We start from the raw sequence: 18,778 nt of genomic DNA, 5'->3' as shown, positions 1-18,778 counted from the left end.
TTGTCGGTCAAACACACCGGCGAGCAGCGACAGGCAACACGAGGAGCCGGGAGGCTTCCGGGACTGCTGGTGGACCCCGGTCCCTCGGTCAACGGCCCAAGAGTCCGGCACACGCCCTGACTTGGTGAAGTGCTAGGCGTGCCACTTGACCTATACCTGATCAGGAAGGTGTAGAAGTCATTCGTCAGCTATCTTCCTGCATGCACAGACATGTTTAAACATTAGTCCGAGCCGTGATCGGCTCTTACAATGACTCCCGTGGTCAGCCAAAGAAGCCGACGGAGTCATTGTACTTGATCAGACCTGTCCTCGTGCCAGGCTGGACCTTCGGGTACTCTACCAGAATCGGCTAGAAGAAGCCGACTGCTATGCTCAACAGATCGGATCTACTAAACATATGATTGTTTGCAGGAATCCGACAAGAAAAGGTGAAAACATGCTCTGCAATTACCAAATTAATCTAACCTGCGACGATAAAGCTTTCACTACATAACCGGAACATCCTACGCGCGATTAAGCCTAACAAACATGAAAGATTACCATACACTAACCCAAAAAGAGGCTTAAAAACCAACTAACAAGTTGATCCCCGGAACGATCCCTCGTCAAGTTATCATAAGGCACCAAACATGCAGCCGGAACATTCAACCGTTTGAAGGGCCTAATCATGCAGATATTAAACCAATTCTTTGTAAGACAAAGAACTACCATAACAGATTGGATCTACTAGGTAATAACAGAGCAAGACGCTACCCCCGTGCCCGAGATCGGACACAAGGACAGCTCAACGATTACAAGCAGCAAACAAAATATGATTTACTATCCGAACCAATGCAGCATCATAATCGTTTAGGATAACTAGTGCTACTCGCCATCAAAAATGCTTCAGTACGAGCAACACAAGGATAAATAGATAAACGCAACACTGCCCCGACCATGCAGGGCATGATCGGAGCAGCATGTCGATTACCTGGAGAAGAGCCCTTGAAAGGGGTGGCGATGCGCCGAGAGTTTGTTTGTGGATGATTGATTGTCTTTATTGATTCTCACGATACATATTTATAGTACGGAGACTTTGATCTTAACTAACCCTAGCTGATTACGATTCAATCTCTAACTCACTATATTTAAACTATTCTTAGATACACGGCCATCCTGGCCCTTGACATGTTTGTACAGAGGCCGATTCGCAGACCATTACGATGATTCTCTTCAGCCCATGTTGCTCTCGGCCCATCCTTTGGCCCAGCCAAATTATGGTGATAACACATGCCCCCCTGGTTTTGGCAATGATAATTCCAAAACCATTATTTTTTCAACTTCTTGGACTTGCGTACGCACGTACTGTTCTCAACGCCGCCAGACACGGCCCTTCGACTTCCAAGGCCTGTACACATGCATCACCTTCCAATCTTATTGAGCGCGTCCCTTCGTCTTCTCCCTCGGGAAACGTGGTACCGCCGCTTCGCCTTCCCTCTTTGCCTCTTTAAACCGGTATCAGCGGATTCACTTCCACCCATCTTCTTTCCCCGTGCATTAGCCGTGCTAGCTCACTTTGCATCCCCCGATAATGGCTTCTTCTTCCTCCGTTTCTTCCAACTCCCCTTTGTCTTCTCTCATCATCTCCATCACGTCTCCTGACTCTGAAACCATTTCCATTACCTCTCCTGATTCTGAAACCATTTCCGTTACCTCTCCTGATTCTAAAACCTCCAGAGAGGCAACACCGGAATTTGATCCAATGGCTTCATATGAAGATCTCGCTCCTCTGTATTGGGATGCAGAGGAGTGGGACTACAGTACCTGGTCAGAGGATGACAACCCCCTGACCGATGATGAAGACCTCCAGATCCTTCTTCACGGGGTTCTAGACGAAGACGACGACGACTCCTGGGATGGCGACTTCTTTTCTTCCTCGGAAGAAGATACCCAGATTATTTCTTCGGACGGTGATTCAGCAGCGAGAAGATACCTCTGCGGCGGATCGTCGTCTTCAGAGGACGACAAAGACTCCAGAGACGACGCCAGTCGTGGCAGTGATGATGGCGACGACAGCAGCAGCACTGGCGACGGCGATGACGACGACTCCAGTGTTTCCCCCCCGTATAAGCGCCACATAACCCTAGGGGCTTACTGGTGGTAGCTCATAGGGTCTTCCACCATTGCGCGCAGAGCTGGTAGATTGGCTTCTTTTGTAACCACCCTTTTGTAAATAGATCCTTTGTTTTCGTCAAGCCAATCCTTGACTTTTAATCTCAAAGTCCGATGGCATCGCATCGGTCCTTTCCCTTGCATTATTCGAACTAATCTCGAGTTCTTCTTTTATTCCGGGTTAACAAAATCTCAAGAACTCGAGTACTTTGTGAATGTTCCTGCTAACAGAAGTACTCTGTAATCGACCCTTTTTGTTGTTGGATCCCGTTCCCTCAGTCGGATCAAACTATGCGGGTACCAGAGAAAACCCTCGAAGAAGTCGAACCTGTTCTTTTAAGATCAATAGACTCCTGCGATCGTCCTCCTTGTTTTTATCAAGACCCAGAATTGAGAGGACCCAACTATTGTTTCTGAAGTCGATGGCTTAACATCGGCTATTCGATCCTTAATTCTGCGTATGGACCGGCACTACTTTTCCTCCACAGGTCTGACTTGTTCATCTTATCCCATCCTGTAGCATGATGCGTTGCACCGGCTCCCAAAGTACTCGATGAGTGCTGTCTTGCAGCCTACAAAGTACCCGGTTAGATCAACTCCATGTGCTGCAAAGTACTCGATTATATCCCTGCCAATGCCCTGATTATACTAGTCCATAGCCTGATGCATCACATCGGCTTTATTACTCGTCTTCCCACATGCTCGGGAAATATTTCTTGAGATGTTGACCGTTGACAGCCACTGGAAATTTACTACCATCTAATTCCTCAAGCATGTATGCGTTCCCTGGTAGAACTTGGTCAACTTTATAAGGCCCGTGCCAATTTGGAGACCATTTACCATATGCCGCGTCCTTAGTCCCCAATGGCAGCACCGCTTCCCATACTAAATCCCCAACTTGGAATTCCTTCGGTTTAACCTTCTTGTTGTATGCACGGGCTACCTTGGCCTTATTTTCCTTGATCTTTTCCATCGACCAAAGCCTGAGTTCTGTAATATCTTCCACATTATCGCTCATTAGTGCTGCATACTCTTCAGCAGTCAATTCATTCTGGAACTCTATTCATCTTGAACCGGCCGTGATTTCCCATGGCAATACGGCCTCCTGCCCATATACCAGATGATATGGCGAAGTTCTTGTTGCCCCGTGACATGAAACACGATAAGCCCACAATGCCTCTAATAATACCTCATGCCAACGCCGTGGAAATTCATCAATCTTCCTCTTGATCAACTTGATCAGGCTCTGATTGGACGCTTCGGCTTGTCCATTCGCTTGAGCATAGTATGGAGATGACCTGATTAACTTAATCCCCATGTCGGCAGCGAACTTTTTGAATTCATCAGATATGAACACCGACCCTCCATCTGTTGTAATGGTCTGAGGGATTCCAAACCTATGGATAACATGTTCTTTGATGAAATTGATGACGTCCCTTGATGTCACCGACTTCATGGGCACGGCCTCTACCGATTTAGTAAAATAATCTGTAATGGCCAAGATGAACTGATGGCCTTTACTCGATGGAGGATTAATCTTACCGATCATATCCATGCCCCAACCCCTGAACGGCCAAGGCTTGATGATAGGATTCATGGCTGATGCTGGTACTATCTGTACTCTTCCAAACCTCTGATAGGCCTGGCACCCTTTGTAGTACTTGAAACAATCTTCCAGCATATCAGGCCAATGATATCCCGAGCGCCTGATCAACCACTTCATCTTGTGGGCTGATTGATGAGTTCCACACGTACCTTCATGGACTTCATGTAGAAGCCGATTGGATTCAATCGGCCCCAAGCACTTAAGCAATAATCCCTCCAGAGTCCTGTAGAACAAGTCGTCCCCTATCAGGACGTACTTCATAGCTCTGTAGCATATCTTCTTAGGTGCCCCCCAAGCCGGATCCTTCAAGTAATTGAAGATATCGGCTCTCCAATCCTCCTGACCCAACAGGTGTATTGGAAACTCAGCTCCAACCGCTGTATCCTTGTAACCGGAGGCCATCTGAGCGAGATCATTGGCCTCAGAATTTTGTATCCTTGGTATCCAGTAGAAATTTATATATCTGAACTGGGCCATTAACTCCTGGCATTGTCTCCACAAAGGAAACAACAACTCGCTTTCACATCTATACGTCTCCGTGAGCTGAGAAATGACCAGTTTTGAATCCCCGAACACCTCTACTGCCTCTGCTCCTGCTTCAAGGAGTAACTCCATACCTTTTCGCACCGCTTCATATTCGGCTAGATTATTGGTGCAAGGTGTTGTCAACCTGATCGAAAAAGAATATGTTGCCCCCCGAGGCAAAACGAGCAAGATACCTATGCCAGAACCATCGCCACAGACCGACCCGTCGAAATACATTGCCCATGCGCGGATGGAAAGGGCCGATATGTTTGTGCTGGTCCTTTCTGCAACGAGGTCAGCCAGCGCCTGCCCTTTGACTGCTTTCGCCGGTTGGTACCGGACATCAAATTCAGACAGAGCGAACATCCATTTACCAAGTCAGCCTTTCAACACTGGGGCCGATAGCATGTGTTTGATAACATCCGATTTGCAGATGACAATTGTCTCAGCAGAAAGCAGGATGTGGCGGAGCTTCGTACAAGTAAAGAATAGACAAAGGCATAATTTCTCGATTTCAGGGTACCTTGTCTCTGCATCCAGCATCCTCCTGCTGAGAGAAAAAACAACCCTCTCCTTGCCATCTTGCACTTGTATGATGACTGAAGCAATGGAAGTGGCACCGACTGACAGATAAACATAGAATGGCTTACCCTGCTAGGGTGGGACTAACACGGGCGGCTTGGATAAATATTCCTTGATTTCTTCGAACGCCTGTTGTTGTTCTGCCCCCCAGCGGAACTCATCGTTGGTTTTAATTTTCACCAACTCCATGAATGGCTCGATTCGCCCTGACAGATTGGAAATGAACCTCCTAACAAAGTTGATCTTACCGATGAGTTGCTGGAGTTCCTTCTTCGTAGTAGGTGGCACCATTGTTTTTACAGCTTCTTGACTCTTCAGGCCGATCTCGATCCCTCGTTCATGAACCAGAAAACCCGGGAGCTGATCGGCCGATACACCAAAAGTACATTTTTTAGGATTCATTCTAAGCCCGAACATCCTAGTTCGTTCCAGAACTCGTCGCAGATCTCCTATATGTCCCTTAGCCGATGCAGATTTCACCACCACATCATCAATATAGATTTCCACCAGCTTGCCGATTAAATCATGAAACATGTAGTTCATGGCTCGCTGATATGTGGCACCGGCATTTTTGAGCCCAAAAGTCATGACCACATACTCGAATAACCCGACTGCACCTGGTACTCTGAATGCGGTCTTGTGAATATCTTCTGGAGCCAATAAAATTTGATTATAACCAGCATTACCATTCATGAAACTCAACATCTTGTGACCAGCAGCTGCATTAATCAATGTTTCCGCAACCGGCATCGGGTATTCATCCTTTGGTGTCGCTCTATTGAGATCCCTAAAGTCCACATAGACTCTCCACCGGCCATCCTTCTTTTGTACAGGTACAACACTAGAAATCCATTCGGCATACCTGCAAGTCCTGATGAAGCCTGCTTCTATCATCTTTTCGACTTCTTTTTTGACTTCTTGCAGGATTTCAGCCTTCATTTGCCATGCTTGCTGCTGGAACGGCCGAAATCCTAGCTTGAGAGGGAGCCGATGCTCAACAATACTTCTGTCCAATCCAGGCATCTCTGTGTAGTCCCAAGCAAAGCAATCTGCATATTCTTTTAGCAATAATATCATTGACTCCCTTAACTCTGGATTTAACTTCTTACTGATAAATGTTGGACGTGGCTTATCCCTAGGACCAATGTCGACTTCTTCTAGCTCGTCAGCAGATGTAAATCCATATCCTAGTTTTCCGTCATCCATCAAGTCGATACTGCAGATGAACAATGAATATGGTATAAAATGATTTGGCCGATCGCAGGGATCGGCTGACTTGTTCTTCTCATTAACTTGTGCACATAGCCAACTGCTTGAGCGGGCTTCTTTGTGAACTAAATAAAAATGTAATATGGATGACAAAAACAACTCGAATTCTACTTTTTGGGGCCGATCGCGGGGATCAGCCTCTCCTGTCTCTTTGGCGCAAGCTGGCTTGGGCACCCTATCTACTCTGTAAGGCCGGTGGATAAGACCAGCCTCACCCCGTTTTTTGTAGCCTCCACACGGTCGCAGCCCTCCAAGCTGATCCCCGAGATTGGTTCTTGATCTTCCGCGTCCCAGACACTCATGGTGGCGTGCGACACTTCGGCAGAATCATCCGCGTGGACTACTTCGACTTCATCTCCATCCCATTGAATTAGACATTGGTGCATTGTAGAAGGGATACAGCAATTGGCATGAATCCAATCTCTCCCAAGCAGAACGGTGTATGAACCCTTGCTGTTGACCACAAAAAATGATGTAGGGACAGTTTTACCTCCTACCGTTAGTTCCACACTGAGAACTCCTTGTGCTTCTGATGTTTGTCCATTGAAGTCACTTAGCGTGATATTGGTCTTAATTAAGTCCCCAGCAGAATGCCCCAACTTGCGCAGCACTGCGTATGGCATTATATTGACTGCTGCTCCTGTATCGACTAGCATCCTACTGACGGGTTGGCCGTTAATGTACCCTTTGAGATATAACGCTTTCAAGTGCCTGTAATTCTTTTCTCGGGGCTTCTCGAATATAACTGGCCGTGGACCCAGGTCAAGTTGAGCCACTGGTACCTCCTCACGGCCTGGTGCATGGAATTCTGAAGGGAGAACAAACACCATATGTGCGTCAGTCGATGTGTTCACATCGGCTTTCGACTTCTTGGGCCGCCATACCTTCTTGGGAGTACTCTCTACTCGTTGAGGGTCGTAGACCTTTTCTGCCAAATCTGGCCGCGCTTTTCTTAATGTTTCCAAGTATTGGGCTTCGGCTTCTTCCAGGCTACGCAGCCGCTGTATCGTCCGCTTCTGGGACCGGTTGAGCCCATCAGGGCACCAGCGTGGTCGGTGATATCTGTCCTCTTCATCCTCAGAATTGCCCCCTGCGCGTGATGTCTCGACTTGTTCATGACGAGGCCGTTCTGGTCCCAAACGCTGAAAGACTGAAGTGCTTCTTGTATCTTGCTTCTGAAAGTTGCATTCTGGACAATCTTCAAGCGTGGGTAATCTTTTCATACCAGAATCCCAACAGTATATGAAGAAAGGGCAATGTCAATGATCCCGTGTATCTTCTCGCCTTCTGAGGCGTTTCCCAGTGCGTCGCTCATACTCTTCTTCTTCAGTTTCATGTTGGAGACGCTGCTGATACTGGTACTGGTATTTTCTTAGGAGATGAGAGGAAACTGGTCGTTGATTCCTGACATGCCTGACCTGTTCCTCGGTGATATAGTCCCTTTCTTCTTTTTGGGGCTGATCGCGGGAATCGGCCTCTTGCCTCCTTGAATGTGAACTTGACGTATGTCCTGCCATATTGATACCAAGTGTGAAATCCAGTTGTCGACGCGTTGATCGGTCGTACCCTTCCACCATATTTACATTTGGAAACAGCTGAGTATCAACCTTCATGGCGTATTGCCCTAAGATTAATCGGCCTTGCTCAATGGCCGATTGTATTTGTCGCCGGAGTTCTTTGCAGTCGCCAGTACTATGGGTGAAGGAATTGTGCCACTTGCAGTATACCCTCCCCTGAAGCTCCTGAGCTGTCGGGACCTTGAAACCTTCAGGGAACTTTAATTGCTTCTCTTTCATGAGCAAGTCAAATATCTGTTCAACTTTGTTCACATCGAAATCGAATCCTTTTAAAGGACCCTGCTACTTCACCCACTTGCAGGACACGGGTTTTGCTCCCCGAGCCCACTCCACGACTGCGATTTCTTGGTCGTCTTCGGAGTCTTCAGAATCTTCAGCATCAACCATTACCACTTGGCGCTTGAACTTGTCTTGGTACAACTCTGGATGGCGTTGCTCGTATACCGTCATCTTTTGTACCAGATGCGCCAAAGAGTTGAACTCCAGCTGGAAAACCAAATCCTTGACTGGTTTTACCAACCCCAAGATTGCTAATTCAACAGCTTCTTTCTCTGAAATTCGAATCGAGTAGCATCGATTCTTGATTTCCCTAAAACGCTGGATGTATTCTGCCACTGTTTCTCCTCGTTTCTGGCGGATCTGTGCCAAATCAGCAATCCCAGCTTCTGCAGCTTCTGAATGATATTGAATATGGAACTGTTCCTCCAGCTGCTTCCAAGTGCGGATAGAATCAGGACCCAATGATGTGTACCATCCAAAAGCCGGTCCTGTGAGAGACTGCGAGAAGAACCTTACTCGCAATGGATCTGAAACCGAAATCATCCCCAATTGCGCTAGATATCGGCTTATATGTTCTATGGAGCTAGATCCTTCTGCTCCGTTGAACTTAGTGAACTCAGGTAACCGATACTTAGGTGGCAGAGGAATCAAGTCGAAGTCACTTGGATACAGCTTGGCGTAGCCGATCGCTCGCCTTCTTGGGAGGATGCCAAATTGATCCCTCAAAATAGCACTGATTTGATCTACAGAATGAATTCCTGGGGCCGAGTGCGTACCTTCCTGACTCGGCCTCGTTGCGTAAGCATCCAACCATGCTTGTTTGTCGGCATCGACTACGGGTGTTCCTCCAGCTGCTCTCTGCGGAAGTTGCGCTGGGGTGACCACCATCTGGTATATATGCACAAATATATCCATGCGGCACCTCCTTGGGGGGTTCGCTGAAAAATTGGTGATCAGCAGGATCACCTCTCACCTTGTATATGACATATGCTGGAGAATTCTGTTGCTCCGGGGCAGCAAATGCATAAGGCAATGGCGGCCTGGCTTGAGAAGGCAACACCCCTCTGTGACTTCCTAAAGCAGGTCCTGTTGGGGAGTACTGGTGCTTCATAATTTCCTGCACCACGCGCAGCGCAACACGCTCAAGTGTATTCATGAGACTTTCAGAATGGCGATGCAACGAGTGAGCCACCATATAATTGACCTCCTGACGGAGAGCCCGAGTACGTTCTTCTGTAGGGGTAGATAGATCCACTTCATCGAGAGCCCCTTCAGATGAAAACCCCTTCCATCTGATGCCATGGTGACGAGTCCTCTCAAACGAGCCGAGGAGATCGGCTTCAAAGGCAGCCTTTATTTCATCATACTTCTGCTTATGCTCTTCAGACAACTCCTCATAAGTGATCGGGTTCTCACTCGGCATCTTGTCAATGGAAGTTGATGAAGCCGAAGAAAATGATGTAGTCGACTGCAGTTGATGTAGTCGAAGTAGTCGCTGAAGTAGTCGATGTAGTTGACGCAGTAGTTAATGTAGTCGATGTAGTCGATACGTCAACGCAGTTGTCGATGTTGGTCCCACTGGGCGTGCCAGAATGTGTTGTCAGTCAAAACCCACAGGCGAGCAGCGACAGGCAACACGAGGAGCCGGGAGGCTTCCGGGACTGCTGGTGGGCCCCGGTCCCTCGGTCAATGGCCCAAGAGTCCGGCACATGCCCTGTCTTGGTGAAGTGCTAGGCGTGCCACCTGACCTATACCTAATCAGGAAGGTGTAGAAGTCATTCGTCAGCTATCTTCCTGCATGCACAGACATGTTTAAACATTAGTCCGAGCCGTGATCGGCTCTTACAATGACTCCCGTGGTCAGCCAAAGAAGCCGACGGAGTCATTGTACTTGATCAGACCTGTCCTCGTGCCAGGCTGGACCTTCGGGTACTCTACCAGAATCGGCTAGAAGAAGCTAACTGCTATGCTCAATAGATCGGATCTACTAAACATATGATTGTTTGCACGAATCCGACAAGAAAAGGTGAAAACATGCTCTGCAATTACCAAATTAATCTAACCTGCGACGATAAAGCTTTCACTACATAACTGGAACATCCTACGCGCGATTAAGCCTAACAAACATGAAAGATTACCATACACTAACCCAAAAAGAGGCCTAAAAACCAACTAACAAGTTGATCCCCGGAACGATCCCTCGTCAAGTTATCATAAGGCACCAAACATGCAGCCGGAACATTCAACCCGTTTGAAGGGCCTAATCATGTAGATATTAAACCAATTCTTTGTAAGACAAAGAACTACCATAACAGATTGGATCTACTAGGTAATAACAGAGCAAGATGCTACCCCCGCGCCCGAGATCGGACACAAGGACAGCTCAACGATTACAAGCAGCAAACAAAATATGATTTACTATCCGAACCAATGCAGCATCATAATCGTTTAGGATAACTAGTGCTACTCGCCATTAAAAACGCTTCAGTACGAGCAACACAAGGATAAACAGATAAACGCAACACTGCCCCGACCATGCAGGGCATGATCGGAGCAGCATGTCGATTACCTGGAGAAGAGCCCTTGAAAGGGGTGGCGATGCGCCGAGAGTTTGTTTGTGGATGATTGATTGTCTTTATTGATTCTCACGATACATATTTATAGTCCGGAGACCTTGATCTTAACTAACCCTAGCTGATTACGATTCAATCTCTAACTCACTATATTTAAACTATTCTTAGATACACGGCCATCCTGGCCCTTGACATGTTTGTACAGAGGCCGATTCGCAGACCATTACGATGATTCTCTTCAGCCCATGTTGCTCTCGGCCCATCCTTTGGCCCAGCCAAATTATGGTGATAACAGATGGTTCTTGAGTTAAGAATTTTACTTCACAATAAAGTTGCAATCCAATAAATTAACAAATATATACTCATGAAACAAGGGGGTTTGGATTCAAAGCTACTATTTATACTTAATTTATGGTTATATTAATGGAATTACTTTGAAGTAATTTGACAAGTTTGATTTTTATTTTAAAAAAAACATAAAGGTTCTGAACTTGAATTTTTGTGGATAAGCTTATTTCTAGTGGGTAGGCTTACTATAAATTTTTCATAATTTTCTGAAAATACAAACTAGGGTATTTAAATTTTAGTTCACACTTCAAGTTTAAATGCAAACTTTAAATAAAATAGTGTTGTAAAATCCTGAAATATTTACTATGGACTATTCTACTATAGATCATTACATGGTAAAAAGTTCTAGGTATAAAGTCTTTAGGAGCATGCTTAATTAAATTCAAACCCTTTTCAAACCTAATTTGCAATAGTTTAAAAGAACATAAACTACAGAGCAGTACTGTGTATGAAATTTTCACACAAGCTTACTTATGATCTAAACAGGCTACACACCAAAAAACACAAGAAAATAAGCTTGTATGTAAAAGTTATGCATAAGATACCCTTTTACTTAAGTTTAAAATAATTCAAAAAGTATCCAGTTTCAAACAAACTTTGTTAACAAAAGTTGTAGATTTAAACTTCTAGATTCTAACAAAACCAGTTTGGCAATTTTTGGATTTTTCTACAAATTCCTATGGATTTTACAAGTAGGCTGATTTGAATATAGAGAGGGGTATTAATTTTCTACAGAAAAGCCCCTGGAATCATTTGAATCCTTGCAATCAAGCCCTTGGTCGGGATTCAACAGGGGAACAGATCGACGGCGACCAAATCCTGAGAGGGGGCTCACCGACGGCGAGGGGCAAGTGGGGGAAAATGACCAGGGACTCATGGCGGTCACGTGGGTGGCCGGTGTCGAGGAAGGGAGGGGCTGAGGCAGCGTAACGATGGCGAAGCCGAGCGGGCGGCAGAGCTCCAAGAGGGGTCGACGGCGTTCCGGTGGCTAGGGTGCCGGAGGGTGGTAGGGAAGTAGTCGAGGAGCTCCCACGTGATGATGTGGTGCCGACGGTGTGCTTAGCCAGGGCTAAGAGGCTCTGTATCGGCGGGTCGACGGTGAGGCCGAGCGGCGGCGGAGCTTTGAGCTCACCGGCGCTGCGGGAGATGATGTTTGGGTGCGGGAAAATGAAATTGGATGGGCTGGGGAGCACCAGTGGGTCACGGCGGTGCTCTAACAGCACTGGATCGGGGCTTGGAGGTGGCGTGGGCGGCTGACGGCGGCGGCCAGGGGTTGCGGCGGAGGTCCGGCGAGGGTCTACGCTCGGGAAGGGAAAATGCTGTGGACTAGAGGTGCTCGGGTGAGTAAGGAAGATCGCAGAGCAACAGCTAAGCATGTCTTAAGGCCAAGAGAGGCGTTGGACATGTGAGCAAGAGCTGGCGACGCCGGCGGCATGCGTGGCGGCTCGGGCGGCGGCGGCGCGACGTGGAGAGGCGGGAACAAGCCAGCGCGAGGGTAGGGAGCGGCGGCGCGGGTGCTGGGATGACACGTGGCACAGCTCAGAGCGGCGCGGGGGCGGTGGGTGCACGGCACATGGCCGGCGAGGGCGGCAGGGGCGGCGCAGAGAAGAAACAGAGGAGCCGTGGCTGGAGGAAGACGATGAGGACTGCTCTGTGATTCTCCAAAAGTACAGGGACTCCACTATAAAGACTAGATAACATTCAAACCATAGCTCAAATGAAAAAGTGCCCAAAAGCAAAAGTTTAGGGTTTAACAAGATCTACAACTTTTCTTTAAGATTCAATTGCAGAAGAGCTAAGGATTTGAAACTAACATAAAACTTGGCAAAGTTTTAAACTTTAATTAAATCCTATTTGAAAACTACACTACACTTACATCCTAGGGGTAGTTTCACTTATATTTGTGACTTAAAAGCAAGTTCTTAACTTTTACCATACAACCTTCATATGTTTTGATTTTACCTCCCATTCTCTCCCACTTAACACTAAAGGACCCAAATTTTTCAGAATTACATTAATGTCCTTTTCCCTTTTGCATTCCAATTTAAACACACATACACATGATCAACATCCACACTTAATACTAGAATTTAGTGGGTTTATAATTCTAATACCTGAATGTTACACGCCACTCGGTCTCACCGTCGTCCCGACGCTCCGCCGCCTCTCATCCCTTGCCAAGCATACCACTAGCACCACATCACCCCGAGGAAGCTTTCTAGCTACTTCCCCACCACTCTCCTACCCTCTGACCACCAGAATGCCATCGCCGCCTGCCTCTGTCCGCCGTCGACTCGCCGCCTCGACCCCTCTCTTCCCCAACATCGGCCACCCCCGTGACCGCCGTGAGCTCCTGAACCTTTTCCCCCACTTTTCCCTCGCCGCTGGTGAGCCCCCTCGCCGGAATTGGGTCGCCGTTGATTGGCTTCTCTATGTAGCCCGACCAGGGACCCAACTGCAAGAATTCAAATCTTTCCAGGGGCCTTTCTGTGGAAAATCAGTACCCCCATTTCAAAACAGCCAACTTTGAAAATCCATAGGAATTTGTAAAAAAATTCAAAAATTGCCGAACCAGTTTTGTTATACTCCAGAAATCTAGCTCTACAACTTTTGTCATTGGTGTTCAGTTTGAAACAAAATGTTGTTAGAGTTATTTTAAAGTTTAGCAAAAGGGTATCTTGAGTATAACTTTTGCATGCTAGCTCTATTGCTTGTGAATTTTGGTGAGTAGCCTGTCTAGTATATGAGTGAGATTGTGTGAAAATTTCACTTGGAATGCTGAATCCTAGCTTGAACTAATTTAAACTTATGCAAATCAAGCTTGAAATGGTTTAAATTTATTCAAGCATGTTACTAAGGTTTTCATGCTTAGATCTTTTTACCATGTGTTGTTCTGTAATTGAGTAGTTCATAATAAATCTTTCAAGAATTTATGGCACTATTTTGAACTTAATTCAAATGCTTTAATGTCTGATTTCAGAAATTTATGACAAATTCATGGTAAGCTCATCTGTTAGCAGTAAGCTTACTCACAAAAATTCAAGGCCATAGACTTTGTGGATTTCAAAATAAAAATCAAACTTGTTAACCTAATTCAATTAATCCAATTAATTATGATAATTGGACTAAGATACAAATAGTAAGTTTGAATTCAAAGTTTTTGTTTTATGAAGTTGTGTTTATCAATTGGTTGGATTGCAACTTTATCGTGAAGTAAAATTCTTAACTCAAGAACCACCTAATTCAAATTATTGCATATCATGTAGAGTCAGCGACACTCGACGACGGAGACTACGAGATAGTCCCGGAACACGAGCAAGGGTTTTCAGAAGACCCGGTGAACATCGTTGAGAATTTAACTGAAGCCTTGAACCAAGGTTCGGAAATCCTTGACATCCCTGACCCTGGCCCCGCTCAAGAAGGCAAGCCCCGATGCATAACCCAGTATTTTAAATTATTACACTTATACAGTTTTCTACTTATATATCTATATTACGCATTAAGCTTAGGAGTTGAAATGGAACCCTAGAAACATAAATCCTAGGAACCTATATATTGAGCCTGAGTCCTAATCAAATAGATGCTCTGCTAATAGGACGGTAGAAGTCGAGTGATTTCCTGTCACTCGTGCGATATAGGAATTGAATGTTTATTATTCTGCAATCACTATAAGGATGATAGATGGGGTCATGTACGGTATCATGACTTGGAAGGATACCCGTCTGTGTTAATAAAAGTTGATAAGGTCGTAGTGTGTGGTAGCTGTGGTCAAGTGTTTGAAGGTACTAGCCACATGCCGCGAAATATGGAAAGCGATAAGCCTAGTAACCAATCGGCCCGAGGAGTGGACATACCTTCCACCACTCGTAATTTGGTTTTTCGCACACGCACCGACGTGCGGGAATACGTTCCTCACAGCGGACAGGAGTACGATCATGTAGTCACGCTACAGACGTACGTCCTGCACATTGAATGTGCGTATGGTCCTACGGTCGCTTGTGGTGGCACTGATCCACGAGTCGGAATGAAAGACAAACGGTTGCTTCGAAAAGATCGTTGGATATTCCAAGCGTGTGAGTTAGGTTTACCCTTGCAAGGTTATGAAACTCAATTCAGAATCGTCCATTTCTCGCGGAGATTGAGACTGCTTGTTCCTTCTACCACGTAGAGTAAGAACAGTAACTATTGTTGGAATAATCTTGATGGATGCTAATCTCTACCTTGCTTGTCTAGAATAGGTGCTTACCTAGAATTGTTAATGCAACTAGAAGCTGAAAGCTAAAACATGAAAGTTAGATCATACTCTTTGTTGCTTTTTCAGCTGAAATTAAATCCAGAATCATTACAAGCCTTCATAAGTCTAGTTACATGGCAAAGTATACTATGAAACGGGTAAGTCTTGCTGAGTATTAGCATACTCAGTCTTGCTAGTCTGTCTTTCAGGTATGGCTTGTTTGAACCAAACGGATAGTCCAGCCTGGCCATCCTCTGTTCCGTTTGGCTGGTCCGTGGAGTGGGATCCGTCCCCGGCTGGCAGTGATCCTCCGGAATGACGCCATGTTTCGGGCTGAGCGTGGTGTCAACTTTCACGACGTGTGTAGTCGCATGTTAATTTCTTCCGCTGTGACTCCAAACAAGCTTGCATAGTTTGTGGTTTAAAACAAAGTTTGTATAACTTTACTTTAAGTTCAAAACAGATTGTAATAAGGTTTAATATTTCTGTAAATTAAAAGTGAGCGAGCTGTGGTGTGATTGTAAACTCACCTTCGTGCGAGGTAAACCTACCTCGATCTTGTGTAACCGTGGTTGAATCGGGCGGTGACCCGACAGACCAATGGGTTGTTCCGTTTGAAGTGCGTTGAGATAGTATCGCCTGTATAGTGATGACTAGCGCACTTGAGCCAGAATAATTCAAGCGGATTGGTTCTGCCACAGCTGGTATCAGAGCTGTAGGTTTACTCTTATAATTGACACTAAAACTGCAACAGCTTTTAAAAATGTTTTTAGGGTAAAATTTGCTTAATAAAAGAGTTTACAAATTGCGATGGATTCGTTAAGGTTGGTGCTTAGATCGTAAAGCCCTAGGAGTTTATACCGGAATAATCAGGTGGCTACTAGTATGTATATGTGTATAGTTTAGCTCTAACTTACAGCACTACTTTCTGTCAAAACTTACTTTCGAGCACAACCAACCCTAGATATCTATTTGTATTATCTTGTTCCTCAACATTGAGACAATAAGGTAAGAAGGTAAGGATCCTCAGCCAACTGAGGGAGATTGGCCTTCCCGTCGGTGATGCGAACCGAACGCTGTTTCTCAAGCAGTGGCTTACTTAAGATGCTGCCAATATATCAACAAATTAGTTGATCATATTGGGAGTATATGGTTCGGCACAGGGTATGGTGATCGCTGTTCATACCCCTGTTTTAAACGGTACCCCCTGTGAATACGTTTCTATAGTGAACAGTACTGTTTGGGGATGCTTTCATGTCGTGCTGCCATGAAAGGTTCATGTTATATAAATATGGTCTTCTGCAGGTACACTAACCACGATTATGAGGTTAAGACAAATAGGACTTATCGATTGGTTATTAGTGAGAGACGTATGTGTTATGCCACCGAAATTAACCACGTAAGTCCAAAGATATTTGGCAATTGTTTTGGTTGTGAGGTCGAATAGTACGTGCATGTATAATTCATCATCAAGCAAAGTGAGTGCATTGAAAGTGTTGTTCTTTTAAGGACATATAGAGTGTTGTCTATCTCTAGTGTGGTTTCAACAGGATTCTTGTGGTAGCCTTAGTCGAGTTTTCAGCATCCTTCAAAATCTCACCATTTGAATTCTTGCTTCAGATGGCGGCTCCTTCAAATGTCTTTTGGGATCACGCAGGGCATCTCCATACCAATGCCTTGCATTGGGAGGGTTTTCCCCGTCTCTTATGGGAATCACTTAGGCTATTCTTCTACACCGAACCCCCACAGTATGATGGAGTGGAATATAGGGAGGAAGGTGTTCCTCGGTGCAGAGTTAAGATGACCATTCCTCAGTATCCTTTTCGCTCTCAGTGGCAGCCTATTGAGGTCGATGTGGTTGGCTATCGTCTCGTCGACACCATTGAGACCGCAGCTCTTGAGGCCATCCACACTTTCTGCGACCAGCATCCCATGGAAGTTGCCGGGCATCCTATCGGCCTATTCCCTGCAATAGATTCCAGTGATCCCGAGTGGAATTTCCGAATAGCTCATTATGGTCACATGCTGGGAGATTTAGCCGAAGAGACACTCCATGGTACCATTAGGTTCATGAATGCCCAGCACCACTATCAGCTCTTGCTGCGCCGCGGTATGAGTCTGTTGACCGGTGTAGCTCAAGGTCACTACAGAAATGCTGATCGACAAGTCACTCAGATAGAAGAGCTTCAAGCATTGGTTACAGAAAAGGAGGAAATTATCATAGAGCAAGATGAGACCATTGTTCATCAGGAGGATCAGATCAATGAGAGTGATGCAATAATCACTCAACGTAACACGATTATCGAGTTTCTCCAGGAGCAAGTCCACGACCTCATCCTTGAGGTTGACGACGCCCATGCTCACATCGATGAACTTTAGCAGCAGCCAGCACCTCCTGCTGTACCTGAAGTACCTGAAGGCAAAGAAGAAGAACCCGAGGAAATTGAGAGAGTTTCTGATCTTGACTCCGAGCACGGAAACCCAGAGCCTAACCCTCAGCCAGATCACTCCTCTTCCGGCAGCCAGTCCTCCGTAGGCGACCTCGATGATTTCTAGTCCATCCAAATCGTCGATCTTTCTGATGTAACTAGTGTAGGATGTTGTGACATAGGTAGTGAGTAGTCTACCTGGATCTAGGGCCACTTGCTGTAGTATAGGTGGCATGTGTACGTATGACTTGACCCGTAGTAACTGGAGTACCCTGATGTAACATGTTAAGGACAACTAGTATTTGCTTTGTAATCTAAGCCTTGTGTTTCATTGCTTTGCTTCAATATCCTTGCACCTGGAATGAGTTGGTTAAACAGGATATGTGAATTACGTATCTGTTTGGCAGTGGTATATCTTCTGAAAATAGGAGCAAGAATATTTTGCTGATAATGGACATCTCCTTTGTTTCAGATGGCTGGAGCTACACGTGGAACCCCGGAAGGTTTCCGGGCAGACCAAGCTAGCGGTTCCCAATAACCGCCACCAGCACCGCCAAATCTAGCGGAAGTCATGGCACGACAGACGGAACTCCTTAACCAGCTAGTACAGGCCCAGATGAACCAGTCTCATCACACGTCCCGAGGTCGTGCTGAACATCCATCTGCTGGTTACCAAGACTTTCTCAGCACTCAGCCCTCATTGTTCTATAAAACCGACGAGCCCCTCGATGCTGATGCATGGCTTCGCACTATAGAGTCCAAGTTCGTATTGTTATCTGCACCATGCTCAGATGCGAACAAGGCACTCTTCGCAGCTCAACAACTTCGCGGCACTGCCCGCATATGGTGGGACCATTATTACGCCATGCAACCAGCTGGTCATGTTGTATGCATAGGCCTTCAATCACCTGTCATGTTGTATGCACACCCCTCGATGCTTAAGCTCAATGAATTTTTAACTTTGACCCAAGGAACCCGCATTGTCATGCAGTATGCACAGGCCTTCAATCACCTGTATCAGTACGTGGGTTATCATGCGGAAACTGACGCCCGTAAATGGGATCGTTTCCGCCATGGCCTGAATACAAAGTTTAAGGAACGGCTGAACCTGGTAAGGGCCGACAACTTCAATGAACTGGTCAATATGGCCATTACTCAAGAAGACTGCATATCAGCCCATCAGGCAGAAAATAAATGGAAGACAT

The 18,778-nt window shown here is 46.0% G+C and overlaps 1 protein-coding gene across 1 annotated transcript; it reads left to right on the top strand.

The window, feature by feature from the left end:
* Positions 1-1,741: 1,741 nt before the first annotated feature.
* Positions 1,742-2,143, top strand: LOC112878664 (nucleolin-like). Its single transcript, XM_025942903.1, has one exon. The coding sequence runs from the start codon at positions 1,742-1,744 to the stop codon at positions 2,141-2,143; it is 402 nt and encodes a 133-aa protein (XP_025798688.1).
* The last annotated feature ends 16,635 nt before the right edge of the window (positions 2,144-18,778 follow it).

The sequence above is a fragment of the Panicum hallii genome, unplaced genomic scaffold (assembly GCF_002211085.1).
Source record: "Panicum hallii strain FIL2 unplaced genomic scaffold, PHallii_v3.1 scaffold_324, whole genome shotgun sequence".
Taxonomy (NCBI): domain Eukaryota; kingdom Viridiplantae; phylum Streptophyta; class Magnoliopsida; order Poales; family Poaceae; genus Panicum; species Panicum hallii.
This window is presented reverse-complemented; position numbering and strand designations above follow the sequence as displayed.